The 16504-nt window shown below is 36.2% G+C and overlaps 1 protein-coding gene across 3 annotated transcripts in view; it reads right to left on the reverse strand.

Annotated features, from left to right (window-relative positions):
- The window catches only part of MPP7 (MAGUK p55 scaffold protein 7), a 147282-nt gene that overhangs the window by 104039 nt on the left and 26739 nt on the right, over positions 1–16504 (reverse strand). Inside the window, exons 3-5 of one of the 3 annotated variants that reach the window (XM_077788699.1) lie at positions 14307–14376; positions 4414–4597; positions 1870–2034 (exon numbers count right to left, since the gene is read on the reverse strand). In XM_077788699.1, coding sequence (XP_077644825.1) covers positions 1870–1906 — 37 coding nt within the window. In that variant the 5' untranslated portion in view covers positions 1907–2034; positions 4414–4597; positions 14307–14376. The remainder of the gene's footprint in view (positions 1–1869; positions 2035–4413; positions 4598–14306; positions 14377–16504) is intronic. The other 2 variants (XM_021543033.2, XM_077788708.1) reach the window with 2 other exon arrangements.

Raw genomic sequence — 16504 nt, forward strand, 5'->3', positions numbered from 1 at the left:
GAGAAGAAGACTCCTTACCCACACAGAAACAGAGGCAGGAAAAATTTTATGCACATCACTACTTTTTAATCAAAGAGTGAGAGTAACAGCAGAAAAACAGGACTCCAGTTAGAAACCACCCGTATCATAGTCAAGGTAGAAAGGACAGTTTGATATAACCATCCCAAAAATACTTAAGTGCATATCAGCCCAATCAGGAAGTGGAAGAAAAAAATTCTCCACTCCAAATGCTAATTTTTATTTAGAGAAACAACTTATAACTTGAGGCAGAACAAAAAAGGACTTAACAAGCAGTATTATTTAACAGCAAGATATTAATGGCATGTATCATGTTTTTCTATAAATTTCATGGGACAACGGAGACACCTGAGTTTTAACACAGATCTTAATTATTAAACGTATGTTTCCGTTGTCATATGGATTAAATAGCACAGTAAAACATGCTTAGAGGCACTTTAACACACAATATTTCAAAATTAGGATCATCTTCTACTTTTTGAAACCCTTCTATTTTTTTATTCAGAAAATCCATAACTATTACTTTTGGACATATTGCAATCTTTAAAAATAAACAAATATTAATTTTGTAAAAATTAAGGAAGGTTTTGAAAGGACACAAAAGGGTGCATGATAAAGAAAGCAAAGGTCCAGAGTAGAAAATTAGCCTAGAGTAAACCCTAACACATCTTCCAATCCTCAGCTTTAGCATACTGAACAGCTTCAACTCACTTATTTCCATGAGGAGAGGGAGAGAAAAGAAAGGTATGCAGAGATAGGGTTTGGCAAAGTCATAGTCAAATCCTTTAAACACAGGAATAGGGAGTCAAAAAAGCATATAAAACCAAACAACTCTCCTTCCCCATGGCAACAAATAAACAGACGCACACCCTAATTGTAAAGATTAATATTGTCATCTAGGATAAATTTTATGTGTAGGGGAAACAAAAGCACTGCCCTGTACATTCTACTAAAAATAAGAATCAAATGCAGTTCCTTATATGCATACTTAAACACATATTTTTTTGATTCCTGACTTGAAATGTCTCTCCTAATTTTCCAAATCCTTCTGTTACTTCTTGTGCATAAAACTATGTGGCACAGAGGTGGAAAGCAGGATTTTTGTATTGTATTGAAACCCCAGCTGGATCACCCTTTTTTAACAAGCACTCTCAAGCAAAAATACTAACTTCAGTTATTGCAAACGGACAAAAATATTGTCAGAGACAGAGAATTCAGGATAACAAGAAGATGAAATTTAACCTTTGAATATAACCTAATATTGCCAAAAATAAGGTGAAAACTATGGAAAGCTACGTATCTGCATCCCACTGCCAGCAGTCAGTGACAGGAACTGGGCTCTGATATGGAAGGCAAGTGAAGGAACTGAACTTGAGACAGTATTTTTCTTCTCCTAATTTGTTATAGAGTTGTCAAAACTGAATAGTCTGTGTTCAGAAATAACTCCACTGATAACTAACTCACAGAGGGGATAGTCTAGACTGCTGCAAATATTAAGGCATGCATGATATCATCATCTCTTTTTTTTCCCTCCTCCTTTTTCAAGTTAACATTGTAGGAACCATGCTCAGAGGTGAATCCAAATTCTTCAGATCCATCTATTATATATGTTTGGATCTGTTCTTTTTAGGCAGTTGGGGATGGAGGGGAAGAAGGTGGTGGTGGAACTTTTCAAAATTAATATATTTTATCTGTGGTGTTTCATGTATCTAAATTAACTTCAGAGAGAAAAGGTTATGTTTTAAGTCTTAAATTAAGGATCTGGTGAGACCATAATTAATTATCTTACTTGAAATACAGACTTAACAAATAAGATGTGGAGGAAACACGGCCCCTCCTTGGCCTGAGTACCTGTGTCACTTCCAGATCCAGTTGATAACGCTGGCATGATTTAGTCTGCAGAGCGTCACGCAGAAACCTCAAATCAGCACTGCAGCCAGAAGGCAGAAGTTTATTTCAGTTTAACTGCTTGCAGCCAAGTTGTCTACAAAGATTTATGTTATCTCCCAGCTTCTCCTAGAAAGAACAGAAATAGAATTTTACAATTAAGAACATTGTTAAATTGTATATTACTGCAGGTAATCAAATCCAATGATTATCATGAAATAAGCTTTTATTTAAGATTCTCAAAACCAAGCACTAGACGTTTATTTATGACTCTTAAGATTTTTGTTTCCTCCAGGTGAAATAAGTTTTGTTTTCTTCAGTCTAGCCAATATTTCCATTCTGCATTAAGGATAATTCAACACGTATCTCTTGTGTAAATTATACTCTTTAACTCCAATGTGTCAGGCATTTTGAAAATAAAGACGTGAGGTATTTTATTAAAACTGTGAATAACTGAGGTAATTCAAATTTTGCTACTATTTATCTCAGGGAAATAACATTGCTTACTAGCACGGTAATTTATTCAGTGTTTCTACTTAGCCTCCTTTCAATTGTTGTCAGGTCATTTAAGATTTTTGTTTGCAATCTGGAAATATAATCTAAATTTTAACTGAAGCTGTAAAAAGTAGGACTGGAGCAAATACTTTTCTAAGGTAAATAGCAGTTTGATTCGTGGAGTCGATGTAGCCATTACCATGTAAGGAATTTTTCTGTGATTCATTATGACAAAGTCAGTGTTTTTTCAACACATATTTTGTAATAATTGTAGAGGTCTACTTGATAGTAAATTTTGGGTCATTCTTTTAACTACTTTCTGAGAAAAATTCAGATTACATATAACAAAAGTTAAAATTAATTTCAAATATAAGTGAAGGCATTTGTATTCAAGCATGTTAAAATACAAAATGGAATGCAAACATACGAAAAGAAATTCCAAGTTAAGATAGCAAATGTCTACTTAGAGCGGGGCAGACACTGATGCGTTTGCAGTGAGAAGGAAGGGAGAGGGGGAAGTAGAAGCTAACAGAAAATAAGAATTTTTTTTTCCCAGATTTCAGCAAACAAAAACAATCCTGGAAGAAAAAAAACAGCACAGTTCTGCTTTAGCAAATGAAAATAAACAAATAGAAGAGTATTTTGTCACTGCTATTGCTGGTTTGGTTTTTGTTGGTTTTTTTTAAACACATTCATATTAATCAGAATTACTTTTGAAGTCATGTTGGCTCTTAAAGTGCATATTTTGGACCCATTTTAACTTGGCAACAGTGTTGTGGAAGAGTGATATACAGGTGCTGTAAACACTGTATGCTATTCAAAATTTTGTTTTTCACTGAAAAAAGTCTCCATATGGCTAAAAATATTGCAGCATACTAAAGGCCATCCACAAGATTTTGTTTAATAAGTTTTAAAGCAATTATTAGATATAAGTTACTTGTTCACTTGTCCCAGGCATAAGCCTACAGTTTAAATAGTCTGGCAGGTTTTTTTGAAGTATGGGGGTTTTTTATGCCCCCTAGGCATTTACCCAGTGAACCTGGGTGGTTTAGTTAAGAAGGTAAAAACAGCAGAAGTTACCTCCCTGGACAAATTCTTCTGTAATGAAAAGAACCAAATAACAACCTAAAAGCATATCTATTAAGACTGTTTAGGATTTAGGATTTTTTTTAATTATAGAAGTTTATGAAGAAAGTAAGATTACAGTTAAAAAAATCAGCTCCAAAAAAAAAAAAATTTGACATTCATCAAATCAGTACAAAAGTCCTTCAAGTTAAAATTTAAAGCATGGATAAGGAAATTAAGTATTCCAGAGTGAAAGCTCATCTTATGATGACAAGAGCTGTAAAACATCTATACGCAAAGCTAGCCAGGGTACAGTTTAAAAGAGGGGAAAAAAAAAAGACATCATAGCCAAGGACACATTGTACCAATTAAGAAGGAACATATTCACTTTACATTAATTCTGCTTGTTTTCTGTTTAACATATAAAGGAGTCCCGTCCCAAACTCAGTGACAGTCCTCAGCGCAAGCACACCAGAGCAGCCATGTGAAGGATAGAGACATTTTTACTTTAACATGTGTAAGAAATTGGTTAAAACAAAATTATTGATTACTAATGAAACATCTTTGATTTAAATGCATCTTAAAGTACTTTCACCTATTAAAAAGAAAAAAAAAAAAAAGGAAAAAAAAAAAAAAAAAAAAAAAAAAACAGGAAAAAACCAAAACCAACCAAACAAGGTATTCTCATTATAAGCACATTACTATTAACCAGAAATTCACTTTCCTTAAAAAGAGTTCACTGCAAAATGCAGAAAAACTTACTGATCTACATATATGCAATGCATTTCAACTCCATGAGTTTATTTTTCTTTATTTCACAGTAAATCATTCAGTACAAAAAAAATCAAGCTCCTCATTATTTAAGAAATCTATATACAGCATAAAGTTATTGCCCCCTGATCCTAAATATATATTAATGAAAAATAAATGACCTGATGAAATCCTTACCAGTAAAATGCTTAATATTTTGCTGGAATGGGATGAGGATTTTTTTTTTTCCTAATGTGCAAATTAAGCTACATTTTTGCAGTGATGATGCTATTTTCTTTGGCTCACTTCATTTAAAATGCCTTGGAAGTTTTTGCCGGAGCCCAGCCATAGGCATTGCTGACTGCTGTATGGAATCGATTTGCTGCAACACAGAAATACCAGCTGTTACAGTATGTCCTGAGAGGGATTACCGAATATTCCTAAATTGAAGTTCAATCCATCTTTCCATAAAAATTAGGAGCCAGGGCCAGGAACGTAACAGCAGTATCAAGTGCACCTGAGGCATTTACAATACCCAGCAGAACTGTTACAAGCAGCCTTTAAAAAGGGCTTATTTTTGAAATTTCATTATTCCAGTTGTACCTTGCTTCTATAGATCGCACCGTATCGGGTTCTCTGGCACCGCCGCGGGGAAGCAGCGCGGCGCGCCCGGCCCCGCGCGGCTCCCGCCTGCCCCCTGGCGGCCGCGGGCGGCGCCGCGCCCGCCGCGCTCCCTCACGCCGCGGGCAGGAGCCCCGAGCCGGGCACCACGGGCCTGCCTTGCTTCTGCTTTTCATTATTTTAATAAAAACGGATTAAGGTGAAATAACAAAACGCATCGTTTTAATTGTTTCTGCCTGTGTTTATCTGCATAATGAAAGACATCTCTATTTTAAGGCGGTCTGGTTGAACGGCAGGTATTGGGGGAAAAACCTCGGCTGTAGAAAGCACAGAAATGCTCCCTTGTCTTCCAACAGCTCCCACACACCGCAGGGTCACCAAGCCAGACACAGCTCAGGTCAGTGTCACCACCAAGGTCATTACAGTGACATTACCCACTGGGGTGACATGCCCTGGTTACACAAGGCCAGGAGTGGAGCAGAAGCCTCCCAGAAGCACCTTCCAAAACTGCAAAATTGTGGAATTACAGCTCTCCAAGGGAACCATTTTTTTGCATATCACACACGTAAGAGAAGTCCCTTAGCTAAGGATAAGGGGATAAATCTTGTTCGTGAGTGATCACGTTGTGAATACAGGCCTGGTAAGAACAGGCAGAGGTCGGGATGAAGCAAGCGGGGGGGAGGCAGCTACAGAGTGCCAAGATGAATGGCCTTCCATGTAATTTCAGCTTTAGTAGTTTCTTTCTAGCATCCCCTAATGCTTTTGAATTGAAGCGACTCCATCAGTCATGCATACACTTTATTTCAGTCAAGGTCATTTTTCGAGAAAAGATGAGGTAGAAAAGCTACTTCAAATTTGTGCTTATGGCAAGTGCCATGCAGTTGGAGACAGAACACATGAAGTCTTGGTTCTACCTCAGACTTCCCACACAAACCTCAATAAACTCCAAAATATTTAGTTCTGAAAGGGTATTTTTACAAGTTACTCAATATTTTGGCACTTTAATGAATATAAATTGATTTTCTTCCATTTGAAAAGCAGACTGAAGACTTCTGATTAATTTATGACAGATAAAAACAAAAAACGTATGAACATGGCAACGCTACAAATCATCATCAGGCTGGGGATGGGACACATAAACATAGGTTGTTTGACACAAGAAACATTCAACCTATTTTTCTAAAGGATGCTACAATTGTGACGACTATAACCTTGATTTCCAGGACTAAACCAGAATGTCTGCAAATAGTATTCAAACTACCAGATAGAGATTTCATGCAGAGACAGGAAATTTGACAGCCAGTCAGTCTTGTATTCATTATGGGGCCTCAAGTAATTGAGTGACTACAGACATGTATACAAGACTCCAAAACCCAATGAGCACAGGAAATTGCCAAGGGGGGGTTTTCTAGACTGGGAGAAGTAAATCTGTTTCAGTAGACAAAATCTGAATTGAAAATGGTGGTCGACTCTTTTGGAAGCTGTTATGTAAGGGGATCTAGTGAATTCTTAAACTCTTCTGAAGAAGGTTTCACCTCCTTAATCACACAGTCTCCGACAGGCTACTGGAACTCACTTGTGGCTCCTGACAGGCTTCCAAAGCTGCTCAGCCACCCCTACAGGCAGTACATACTTGCTGGCAACAGGAACCTTCAAAAAATCTTCAGCTTGAATTACTGCACAGAGGACATGTGCATAAATATGATGGGTCTTCAAAGATGCTGCAGAAGCAAGAATCTACCTCTGACTCACTCAGCCATGTGTGTAATGAAAATTAAAACTATCACAAGCATCTCTCTGTATGAAGTCTACTTAAAAACCCCGAGAAATATCTATGGCAATTACCAAATGTAATTAACTAATACACCAACACAGAAAACATGGACTGCCCCAAACTGAAAAGACCAATAGCTGCCTTCACTAAATTTCTCATGGTCTTGTCATCGTATCAGTCTTCATAAGAAAAATTAAGGGCTTCTCTATGTTTTTCTGTATAATGTTCTATCAGTGTTTTCCATTTCATTTAAGTTACACTACAGATATGTTAGAAAGAGCCTCACTTTGTTTAAAGACTTTGAGAACAGTAAAAAATTTTGGCACTCTTAAGCATCCACTGAAAATGTGTAACTGCTTGGTATTTAATTTATACATTTATGGTTACATATTTTAACAAACAGACGTTTGGAAAAAAATACTTCTAAAATCATTTCATCTTGCAGTGTGAGTTCTACTTCCATGGCTCAAATCTGACTGTGAAGTCAGTGCATTAGTAGATAGCTCTCTCTGGCCTTTATTTGTGGGAAAATTTTTACAGGTGGAAAAAAAAGGGATTATCTAAAGGATAAAATCCTTGACTACAAGGGATAAAAAGACAGTATTTAAGAATGTACTGAAAAACATTTAGACAGTAGAAATTACTACCCCTTCAGTCTGTGGTGGCTATTTCCAGCAGTTTGATCAACACCAGAAAAAAGTCAGGCTTATTTCCAGTGAGTAGCCCTCGTGACTGGTGTCTAAGCTACGTGCGTGGATCTTTATTATTTTTTTCTCTTTCTCTCTCTTCAAGGATGAGCTCCCACTAGACACTTCCCTTGTTAGATTATTAACAGAAAACACACAACTTCAATCACTACCTGACCACACATTTCCAAAAATGTGCCAGAAGCTCATATATATGGGAGAGATCCTCTCTCATGTTTGACTGAGTTTATTCAAAGGGCTCAGAAGACAGGGAGAAGGAAAAGAGCACAGCGTAGAATTTTATTCCTTCACAACTTCAGCAAGACAGGTTTCTCCTCCTGATCAGCATAATCCTGTGTCAATGGAAAAATCTCGCCTTAACAACTCAAACAGCAACACTGAAACTGGTATAACAATTTTCCTTTTTCAGACTGTTTTTCCCCATAATATTCTTTCATGGTCTGGAGCAGGACCATTTATTTAGACACCACTGTTAGCTAAATCCTCTCTAAATACAAGTGTGAAATAATTCTTGCAATGTGTCAATACAACATAGAAAAAAGCCCCGGAAATCAAATATAGACTATATTAAGATATTTAAAAGTTGGTAATATTGTTATTCATTTATATATTATGATGTATTACAGTTTAAGTTTCAGAAAGTTTCTTGCAGCCTGAAAACACTGCCATGATAAATGTGAAATATGTTCAATAAGTACCAATATTAAAACAGAGGCAAGGCTTTTTGCAACCTGCACCTTCTCTGTCTTTAACACAAAAACCCCTACATAAGCTCTGTCCAGACTTCAATTCTTAATGTCACTGTTTGAATTGAACACATGCCTTTAAATGCACGAAAACATTCCTTTAAATAAACACACTAAAGCTACCAGATTTATTTTAACCAGCATCACTGTTGTAGATGTCCAATACCCTTAGACAGATCCAATTTTCTGCAAATAAAATGTAGCAACTGACAGAATAATATTAGTTTAATATACTAGTTTAATAAAGCTATTCATTAAAATGTGACCTAAACTATGTCTCAGATCAAAGGTTGCTCTTTCAGTTTGAGTTACTGGTTTGGGCACACTTTTAACACTTTTCCCCTAGCTGCAAACCATTCCTTTCCTTGGAAAATAGCTGTCAGCAGGTACCACAGCCTCTCCATTAATTACCTGCACAAATAGTTTTGTTCTGGCAGTGTTTCCTGAAAGTCTGTCTGAAAAATGTAACTACCTACAGTAAATTACAAACCTTACTGACCCCCAAAATACTGAAAAAATTGGCAATTTTTCTATAAATGAGAGTTCAGCAAAACCTACTGCAATGAGTCATCCAATAACCTCAACACTCCCTAACAAACAATTAAAAATGTTTTGCACCAAGGGGCTCTGCAACTCCAATTTTAGAAATATACTTCTTATTTTAATAGTATTACAAAGCAGTTTGAGCCCACATTAACAAAAGTGAATGCAAAATCTGTAATAGAAGTAAAACCAGGATTAAGGACATCCTAAAGAAACTAATAAATATCTAAATAACTTAAATACTTTAGCCATGTATTAGCATCACCAGCATTACTTACATCATAGTCTAACAAAACATGTATGCATCAATTCTCAGGTCTGTTAAACAGTTATATCCAAAAATCATACCCACAATTACATAAATATTCAAATTATTATTTAAAACTCAGAAATACCTAATCCAAAGTCAGAGTGTTATTTTTCAAACTCAAAATTTTTAACACCTCCAGAGCCAAATAAGACACATATATATTTTACAATGTTTCCAAATTTTATTACAGAAATTTTGATCACTCCTTCTCTTTCAGATCAACTAATCCTCTAAACATTTCTCTTTTGTTCAGCATAATTTTCCATAATTCTCCTCTGTCAAAATGTGATTATTTTTTTAGAGGATGGGTAAAGAAAATAGGTTAACTAATAATTAAGCATGGGGTTTATTTTCTGAGAGCAAAATCAGAATAAACCCTACTTTTTTAGTATCATGCTTTTATCCAAGAAAAAAACCCACTACAATAATTCTCATTTTAATCAGTTTCAGATTGCTTTTTTCAATGTGAAGTTTAAAAATTCAGTGAGCAATCAGGACAATACACCTTTAGCTCAATTTTGAAAAATATTTTGATTTATTAAATGGTAATTTATTAGTTCATCTTGAGAATAAGTAACCAAAATATTCCTTAAGTGTACAGGTGAATAGTAAAAACAGTATTGCACATGGTCAGACAGCTAATCAGACGAAAGTCTGTGTTTACAAGCTTTTTCTCAATCACTTCTCTGTGATTTAAGTTCATAGAAGGAAAGAAATGTGAAGGTCAATAACCAATCAATGACACATTCCAGTACCTTTGCACTGCTGGTACACCAAGCATACCAGACACTTCTTGCAGTCTTCTGTCTTCTCTGAAAGTTCCCTGTGACCATCCTTCATTCTTGAATTCTCCAATTCCTTCTAACTTCCAGGTGCCCCTGAAAAGCTCTCTTCTTGCTGCATACCCTCCCCTCTTCCTTTCTTGGCAAACTCTGGCAGCACCATTGCATCAAAGCCACTGTATGACTTGTCATCTAGCATATACTTCCTTCCATTTTTATTTTCATTATCTTCCTTTTCTCCATTCCCCTCTTTCCAGGAGAGAAGCTTCCCCCTCTCAGGCCCTGCTGTTCAAATTCTACGTTGCAGTTTCTTGCTTCACATCTCTATTCATGTTACCTTTTCCCTTATGACACTGCTATGTACTCACTATTCTTCTGATGAATCCAAGAACCTCCAGCAATGAATTTGACCTTTACCCCCTCAATTTATAAATATTTCCACCTCCTGACATTTTACTTTTACTTCCCTTACTGTTTTCACTTTCTCCTCTCTCCATTTCCACTCCCACCCCACTGATCTTTTATACCACTGTTCACAAGGGAAAATATGAATGACTGTCACACCATTGCTTTCTAAACCTAAGCTCAGTTTCCAAATCTATTTTTAACCATCAAATCCTTGCTTTACTACTCTCCAAATACCTCCTTTAAGGCTCTTCCCTTTCTTCTAGAACATGGATTAGCCAAGTTCAAACAGGTAAAAAGCCTAGTCTGTGGCAAGTGTTAGCAGCTGCAGACAGGAACATCCACGTAGGAAGGTCTGTCTGCCTGCAGCTCTGCACCATCTCCAGGATGGATCCACCCTCAAAGAAGGACTTTCCTGTCTCTTCAGTTACTTACAGGCAACTGCAGTACTCTAAAAACTTTGGAACAAATAGTATATATAGCTTACAAAACTATACATTAGAATTCAAATTAGATATAGTTAAGAGTCCATCTTTGTTTGATTTACATCTTTATGTTTGATTTACTCTGAGTCAAATCACTCTGCACACAAGTTATGTGGAAATTTAATTAGCAAAAAAGATATCACCAGGAATTGATTCTATCTTGCCAACCTATATAGACCAATATAGTAATCAGAGTACCTCTGAGGTTCAAGTCATATTTCCAAGACCTAAAACTACCTAATTCAAATCTGAGATACTGCTAAAGAGTCAAGTTTAAGGCAAGGGGTAAACTGTATGTCAAGTTCACACTACAGTGAAGACAAGCTCTCTGATTTCACTTCATTTGGCCAAAAAAACCCCCATATTCAATCTTTATGAAGAAAATAATTTAAAATTATAAAAGGTCAATAAACACAAATGCTAACAGAACTAAATTTGGCAGTGCTACCGACATGAAGACTTTTTTTTTCTGTTTTTCTTGTTTAACTCACAGCTTAATACATTGCTTTAAGACTTAATGCATACCAGGAAAACACAGGATATGCAAAGAGTCCAAGTTAATGTTGCTGTTGGAAACTTAATGTTTGCATTTCCTGGATCTTGGAATTTTAACTAGGTGAACAATGCTGCATTGATTCTATTTTGGCATTTGCTAGAAATACTGAAGTTTTTTTCTTTTTTTTCCCTGTCTGAAACCGTATAAATCAGAGTTAAGCAATTTGACAGTGAACTTTTGGCAGTTTTTGTTATTCATTGGTCCTCTCCAACCATCTTGAAGTTTACTGGGAAATGACAAAGGTGCTAAATGAAGCAATAAGCATACCTGTGCCAGCAAGTGTAGCTAAATTAAAGTGCATAAACATCTTTAAAAAATGTAGTGCTTTGAAAAATACAATATTGTGAATATAGCAGTTCTGATGATGCAATGCAGAACTATTCTACAGTAAAACATTTCCTTGAGCTGTCGTTGAAAATTCCCTAATAGTATGGAAGAAGTTAATAGAGGACTGTGCACTGTTTCCACTCATATCATTTACTCCCTTATACTCCTGGTCAATCTTCCCTCTGAATTTAAAAGCTAAAAATACCTAGATGTCAAAAAAACCAAAACAACAACAACAACAAAAAAAAACAAACCAAAACATAAAAGAACCCACCAAAAAAAAAAAAAAACAACAAACCACAAAAAAACCCCACAAAAAAAACCACACCAAAAAAACCCAACAAAAAACTGAGAAAGGGCAGGTAACTGAGTTCAGCTATGTGAAGCTACTTCAGGCGCAAAAACTGTAGCCACTTCAAAGTAACTGCTCTCTTTCAGTATGTACAGATGTGTGTTCCTTGCATTAGTATCCTTGAGATGGTAAGATATGGGACAAACAGGGCCTAGGGCTCATCTGGCACTCTTGGCTCCTATTTTGATAGATGAGTTAAATCCATGTTTAATCAACCTGCGTTCTCAGAATTCAGAAATGGGTTTTTTGCCTGGACTGGGTTTCTTTTTAAATATCTAAGGTAAGAGATGTGTCTCCAGTGCTACCTTTTCAAATCAGGTTCCTACCCTTGAGAACGATGTCGCATAAAACACCCTACCAAATTTAAGTATCTACAAAACCATCTAATTTCTCTGAGGATTTGCAACATTGAAGAGGCTATGAAAAGAGAGTAATTGAATAAACAAACAGCGGAAGATAACTCTCTCCTACTGCTCTCTCGATGGATGGGAGGCGAGGAAAGAAGTCACACTATATCCATCAACTGTAAAACGTTTAAATTTTTCTTTAACTTCTTTCTAAACTTAGGATGATTTACAGGGCTTTGTACAAAGTTACCATCCATCAACGACTCGCATTCCTCTCAAAGGCTGTGAAAAGTATGGGTGGGGGACATAGTGGATTTGGAACTTGAGAGTACATTAAATGTTGCTGTCATGACCATTCCAGCATGACCACACCGACAAGAGGACATCATCTGCTACCTATGGGGGTACAAAGCCAGGTGGCAGAAACACAAACACCGCCCTCGGAGCAGAATCCAAATGGGCATCAAAACTAATTTTTACCATTACTTTCAAGATGCCAGAAAAACATTTCTACAGGTAAGTATTTAAAATAAGGTATTTTTTAAATTTGATAAATTGAAAACGTTCCCAGAAACTTGCAATTTCCAGCGTTCTAAGCCAGGAGAGGGAGCTCCTGCACTTTTCAAATAAGTCAATGTGGATTTCATCTTGTCATTAAAAATAACAAAGCAGTTCTCATCGTGCCATGCACAGGTCTGCATTTGATTGATTAAGAAGAAGAATCTAATACGAAACTTTAGGATATATAATGCTGTAACTATATGTGACTGATATGGTTAAAAAAAAATTCGTTATCATTCATTTTATTTCCCCTCCTTAAAAAAGTGATCATTTTCACATTACATACACAACATTACACTGAAATAACTGCCTGCAAACTGTTTAAGTAGTGAAATTACGTTATCTATAAACAATAACACAATAGGCACAAAACTGAATTTCCTAACAGCAAGGAGTGTTCTTCCTATTTCTAAGCTGAATAAACTAGAATTACAAGAAATGAGGGACAGGATTTTGGCAATTTTAAGCAAGTTCGGAAACTGGAGAAATGCCAACTAAAACAAATACTTGTAATTTATTACTGCAGAATATTGCACAGTTGCATTTTGTCAATCCATCTTTTTATGAAGGTGGTGTTTTTTAAAACATTTCAATGTAAAATAGCTATTAATAAAGTGCTCGTTTTTCTCCTTTTCTAAACGGGATAAATGAAAAAATATTTTGGATTTTGTGGTCTGTTTCCATACTATAAAAGCAGTATTTACTCACAGTAAGAGCAAACAACCAAAAAGTCAGAGGGGACAAAACACAAGTATTCATAGTGTGCTCCTTCAAAACACATTCATTGTACCACAATCACCACTGTGATACCAGTAACATTTTCTAGGTTGAGGGAATATTCACGGAATAAAATTGATTAGGTATTTAAAAGTTATCACTATGGCAAATTTCTAAATTACTTGTCTTCAAATGACACTTGCATAGTGAAATGCCTGGTTTGCAACTGAACTAACACACCTTAATCCTGGACATAACTTGTGTTTCTTGTTCAGTTAGAATATCCAAGACTGAGCCAGTCATTATTTTTATTTCTAAGTCTTGTAAAGAATGTCCAAGAAATTTTTACCCATTGAAAGAAGTCAATCTGTGAAAACTCCTGACTAGAAAGCATATGCTAGTTTGAAGAGGAAAAAATGCCAAAAACATAATACATAATTTGGCATATATAGGAAATCACATATTTGCCTCTCCCAATGGTTTCAGTTCCAGGTAAGCACTTGTTTCCCAATTTACATACGTTTCTTCCATTTTCATCAAAATTCTCAGCCTTCCAGGTTCCCTAACCAACACTTTGATATATATCAACTTTGATATATGGTTTTATTTTTTATATGGTAAAAGTGACAACATTCTGTATTTCTTTTCAAAGGAAATGAAGTTTCCTCTTCATAATTTCTTCCGCCCCTTACTGATGACTGTATTAGCATTTCCCACACAGCTCTCAGTTTAATCAGAAATCTAAAACCTAACATCATCATATTCCAGCAACCAATTAGCCATCTGGTCTATGTAACTTCTCATGTGACAACATACTGTGCTTGAAAACAAAATTGACTGACAGCAAAATCTACTCACCAATGAAATCTGGCCTCATGATAGAGAAAAATGCTCAAAATTTTCCCTTTGCATCTTCTGTGACCTTCAACTAGGGTGGTGAAGGAGGAAAGAAAGGAAAGTAAGAAAGATCAAAAGAAGGGCAAAAGCAGCAGTAATATTTGCTGCCAAATTTCACATCACTGTCAGCTTTTACAGTATAGCAATATAATTATGTAGTATAAATTTCATGCAGTTTCATAACTACTCTTCTCTCACTCATCAGTAGGCTTCAGATTTCTGGAAAATATTAGAACAGTACTATTTTTCATGGCATATTATTTGCCAAAGTATCACTGTCACAGCTCATTTCAGGTATGGCAGTATGATTAAAGAATACTAAGGGGGCTTTGACATGTAACGTAATTTTCACAAATAGTATAATTGTTACTCATAACATTATAAACTGGCTTTAACAGACATTAGATCCTGGAAGTTAATTCTCTAGAAATTACTAAGTGGATACCAGAAGATATTTCATCATTATGTAGCCCACCAGTCTGAAACAAAACAAAATACCACCTTTCAACTGAAAGGAATATAGCCAGCAACAGCCACAGGGAGTGACAAGAAAACGGAAGTGCAGAAGCTCTCAGGAAGAGTTTTTCACTGTGGCCTAAATTCTTGAATCCAACAGCCCAATGGAACAAAGAACTGAACACAGAGAACAGTAACACCCATCCAACTGTCTTTATTGTTAGACAAATGGACCAAAACTTTAGAGATTCTAAGGGAAGAAAGAAAAAGTATTTTCTTTTGAAATAACTCTGCTTTAAATATGTTACTAAACAACACATTCGTCCAACACATTCATAAAGCCCAAGCTGTGCTTCTCCAAGGTCAGCTCCACTGGTCATCAAAGTTTCTTCTGCAATTCTTGCCTCTGTCCTGCCCCTACCTAGCTGAGACAGTAAGGTGGCAGAGAGAAGAAAGAAAACTCTTTTCACACTGCTGTCTAGTGTGAAAACAAGTAGTAATAAGAGACTCATAACTTCACAGCTTGTAGATACAAATGCAGCTTACTAAATAACTTTCTTCCTAAGAACCACATCACAGTATTTCAAGCAGAGTGTAAACAGAAACAAACAGGTTAATGATAATTAAAACAAACAAGCCCCACCCCAGGAGTTAATCACACAAAATATACAAGTAAGTACTTGTAAATAATGAAATAGAACATTTTTGAAGATCAGTAGAGTGTGCTTCTGTAATGAATACGTATCTAACGTATTGTCACAATAGAAGATGAGTAAGAGCTGCTAATCTCCTTCCTTTTCTGGCCACTCACAAAGCTCCTTCAGGTCCTTAAGAACTACAAACTTACTGAAAAAATAATCAGAAATAGAACCTCTAGGTTAGAAAGTAACACCAATATCAGAGCATTGATAGGTGATTTTTTAAAAATCTCTTTTGTTCTGCTATCTTGAACAATACAGAATAACTACAATGGACATGCCCAGCCTCTAACCTCCCCATGGTCACAGGCAAGAGGAAGGAATAACAGGGTTTGCAGAATATCTGCCTCACCAAACACCCTCTGATAACAAAATCAGTTTTAATACCAAAGCCATCAGATCTATAGTATGTCAGAGATCAGTTACTAATAATGTCAGAGGAGCTTGTGGAATAGTGATGTGCAAATGACTAAGTATTTGAGAAATAAATAACTGCTGTATGAAGGGGAACTTTAAAAAAAAAGGGAGATGAAAGTGCCTATAAAAATAACAGAGCCTCTAGCTGTAGATAACACTGAATAAAAAAATACACCAACCAGGCACTCAGTAAATTCTTCATAACCATGAAAAGCATGAGAACTGGCTGTTCTACACTGGATACAGATGCAGACTGGTTGAGCTAGCTACCTTAGCTACCACTCTTCTCCCTTTTCTTTTTAGCACTTAATTAGTTTTACAGCCCACCAAGTATCAGCTGGTCAGCTTGATTCCTGCAGCCAGACACCAGCAGCAACCAGCCCAACCACCATCTCTTGTAGCAGACACACCAGAAAGCAGCTGCCCTGCTGTACACAACCAGCCAGTTTTGCATGTTTCACTGCTCCTATCTTCCAATCCCAAATAAACACACCCTTGCCTGGGGATTAAGGCAATCTGCAAAATAGTCTTTATGTGTGCAAGGGGGAGGAAAAGGGTATGAGGCTAATGGGTAAAAAAATTGCCCTG

This window comes from Lonchura striata, chromosome 1, assembly GCF_046129695.1.
Source record: "Lonchura striata isolate bLonStr1 chromosome 1, bLonStr1.mat, whole genome shotgun sequence".
NCBI classification, from domain to species: Eukaryota; Metazoa; Chordata; class Aves; order Passeriformes; family Estrildidae; genus Lonchura; species Lonchura striata.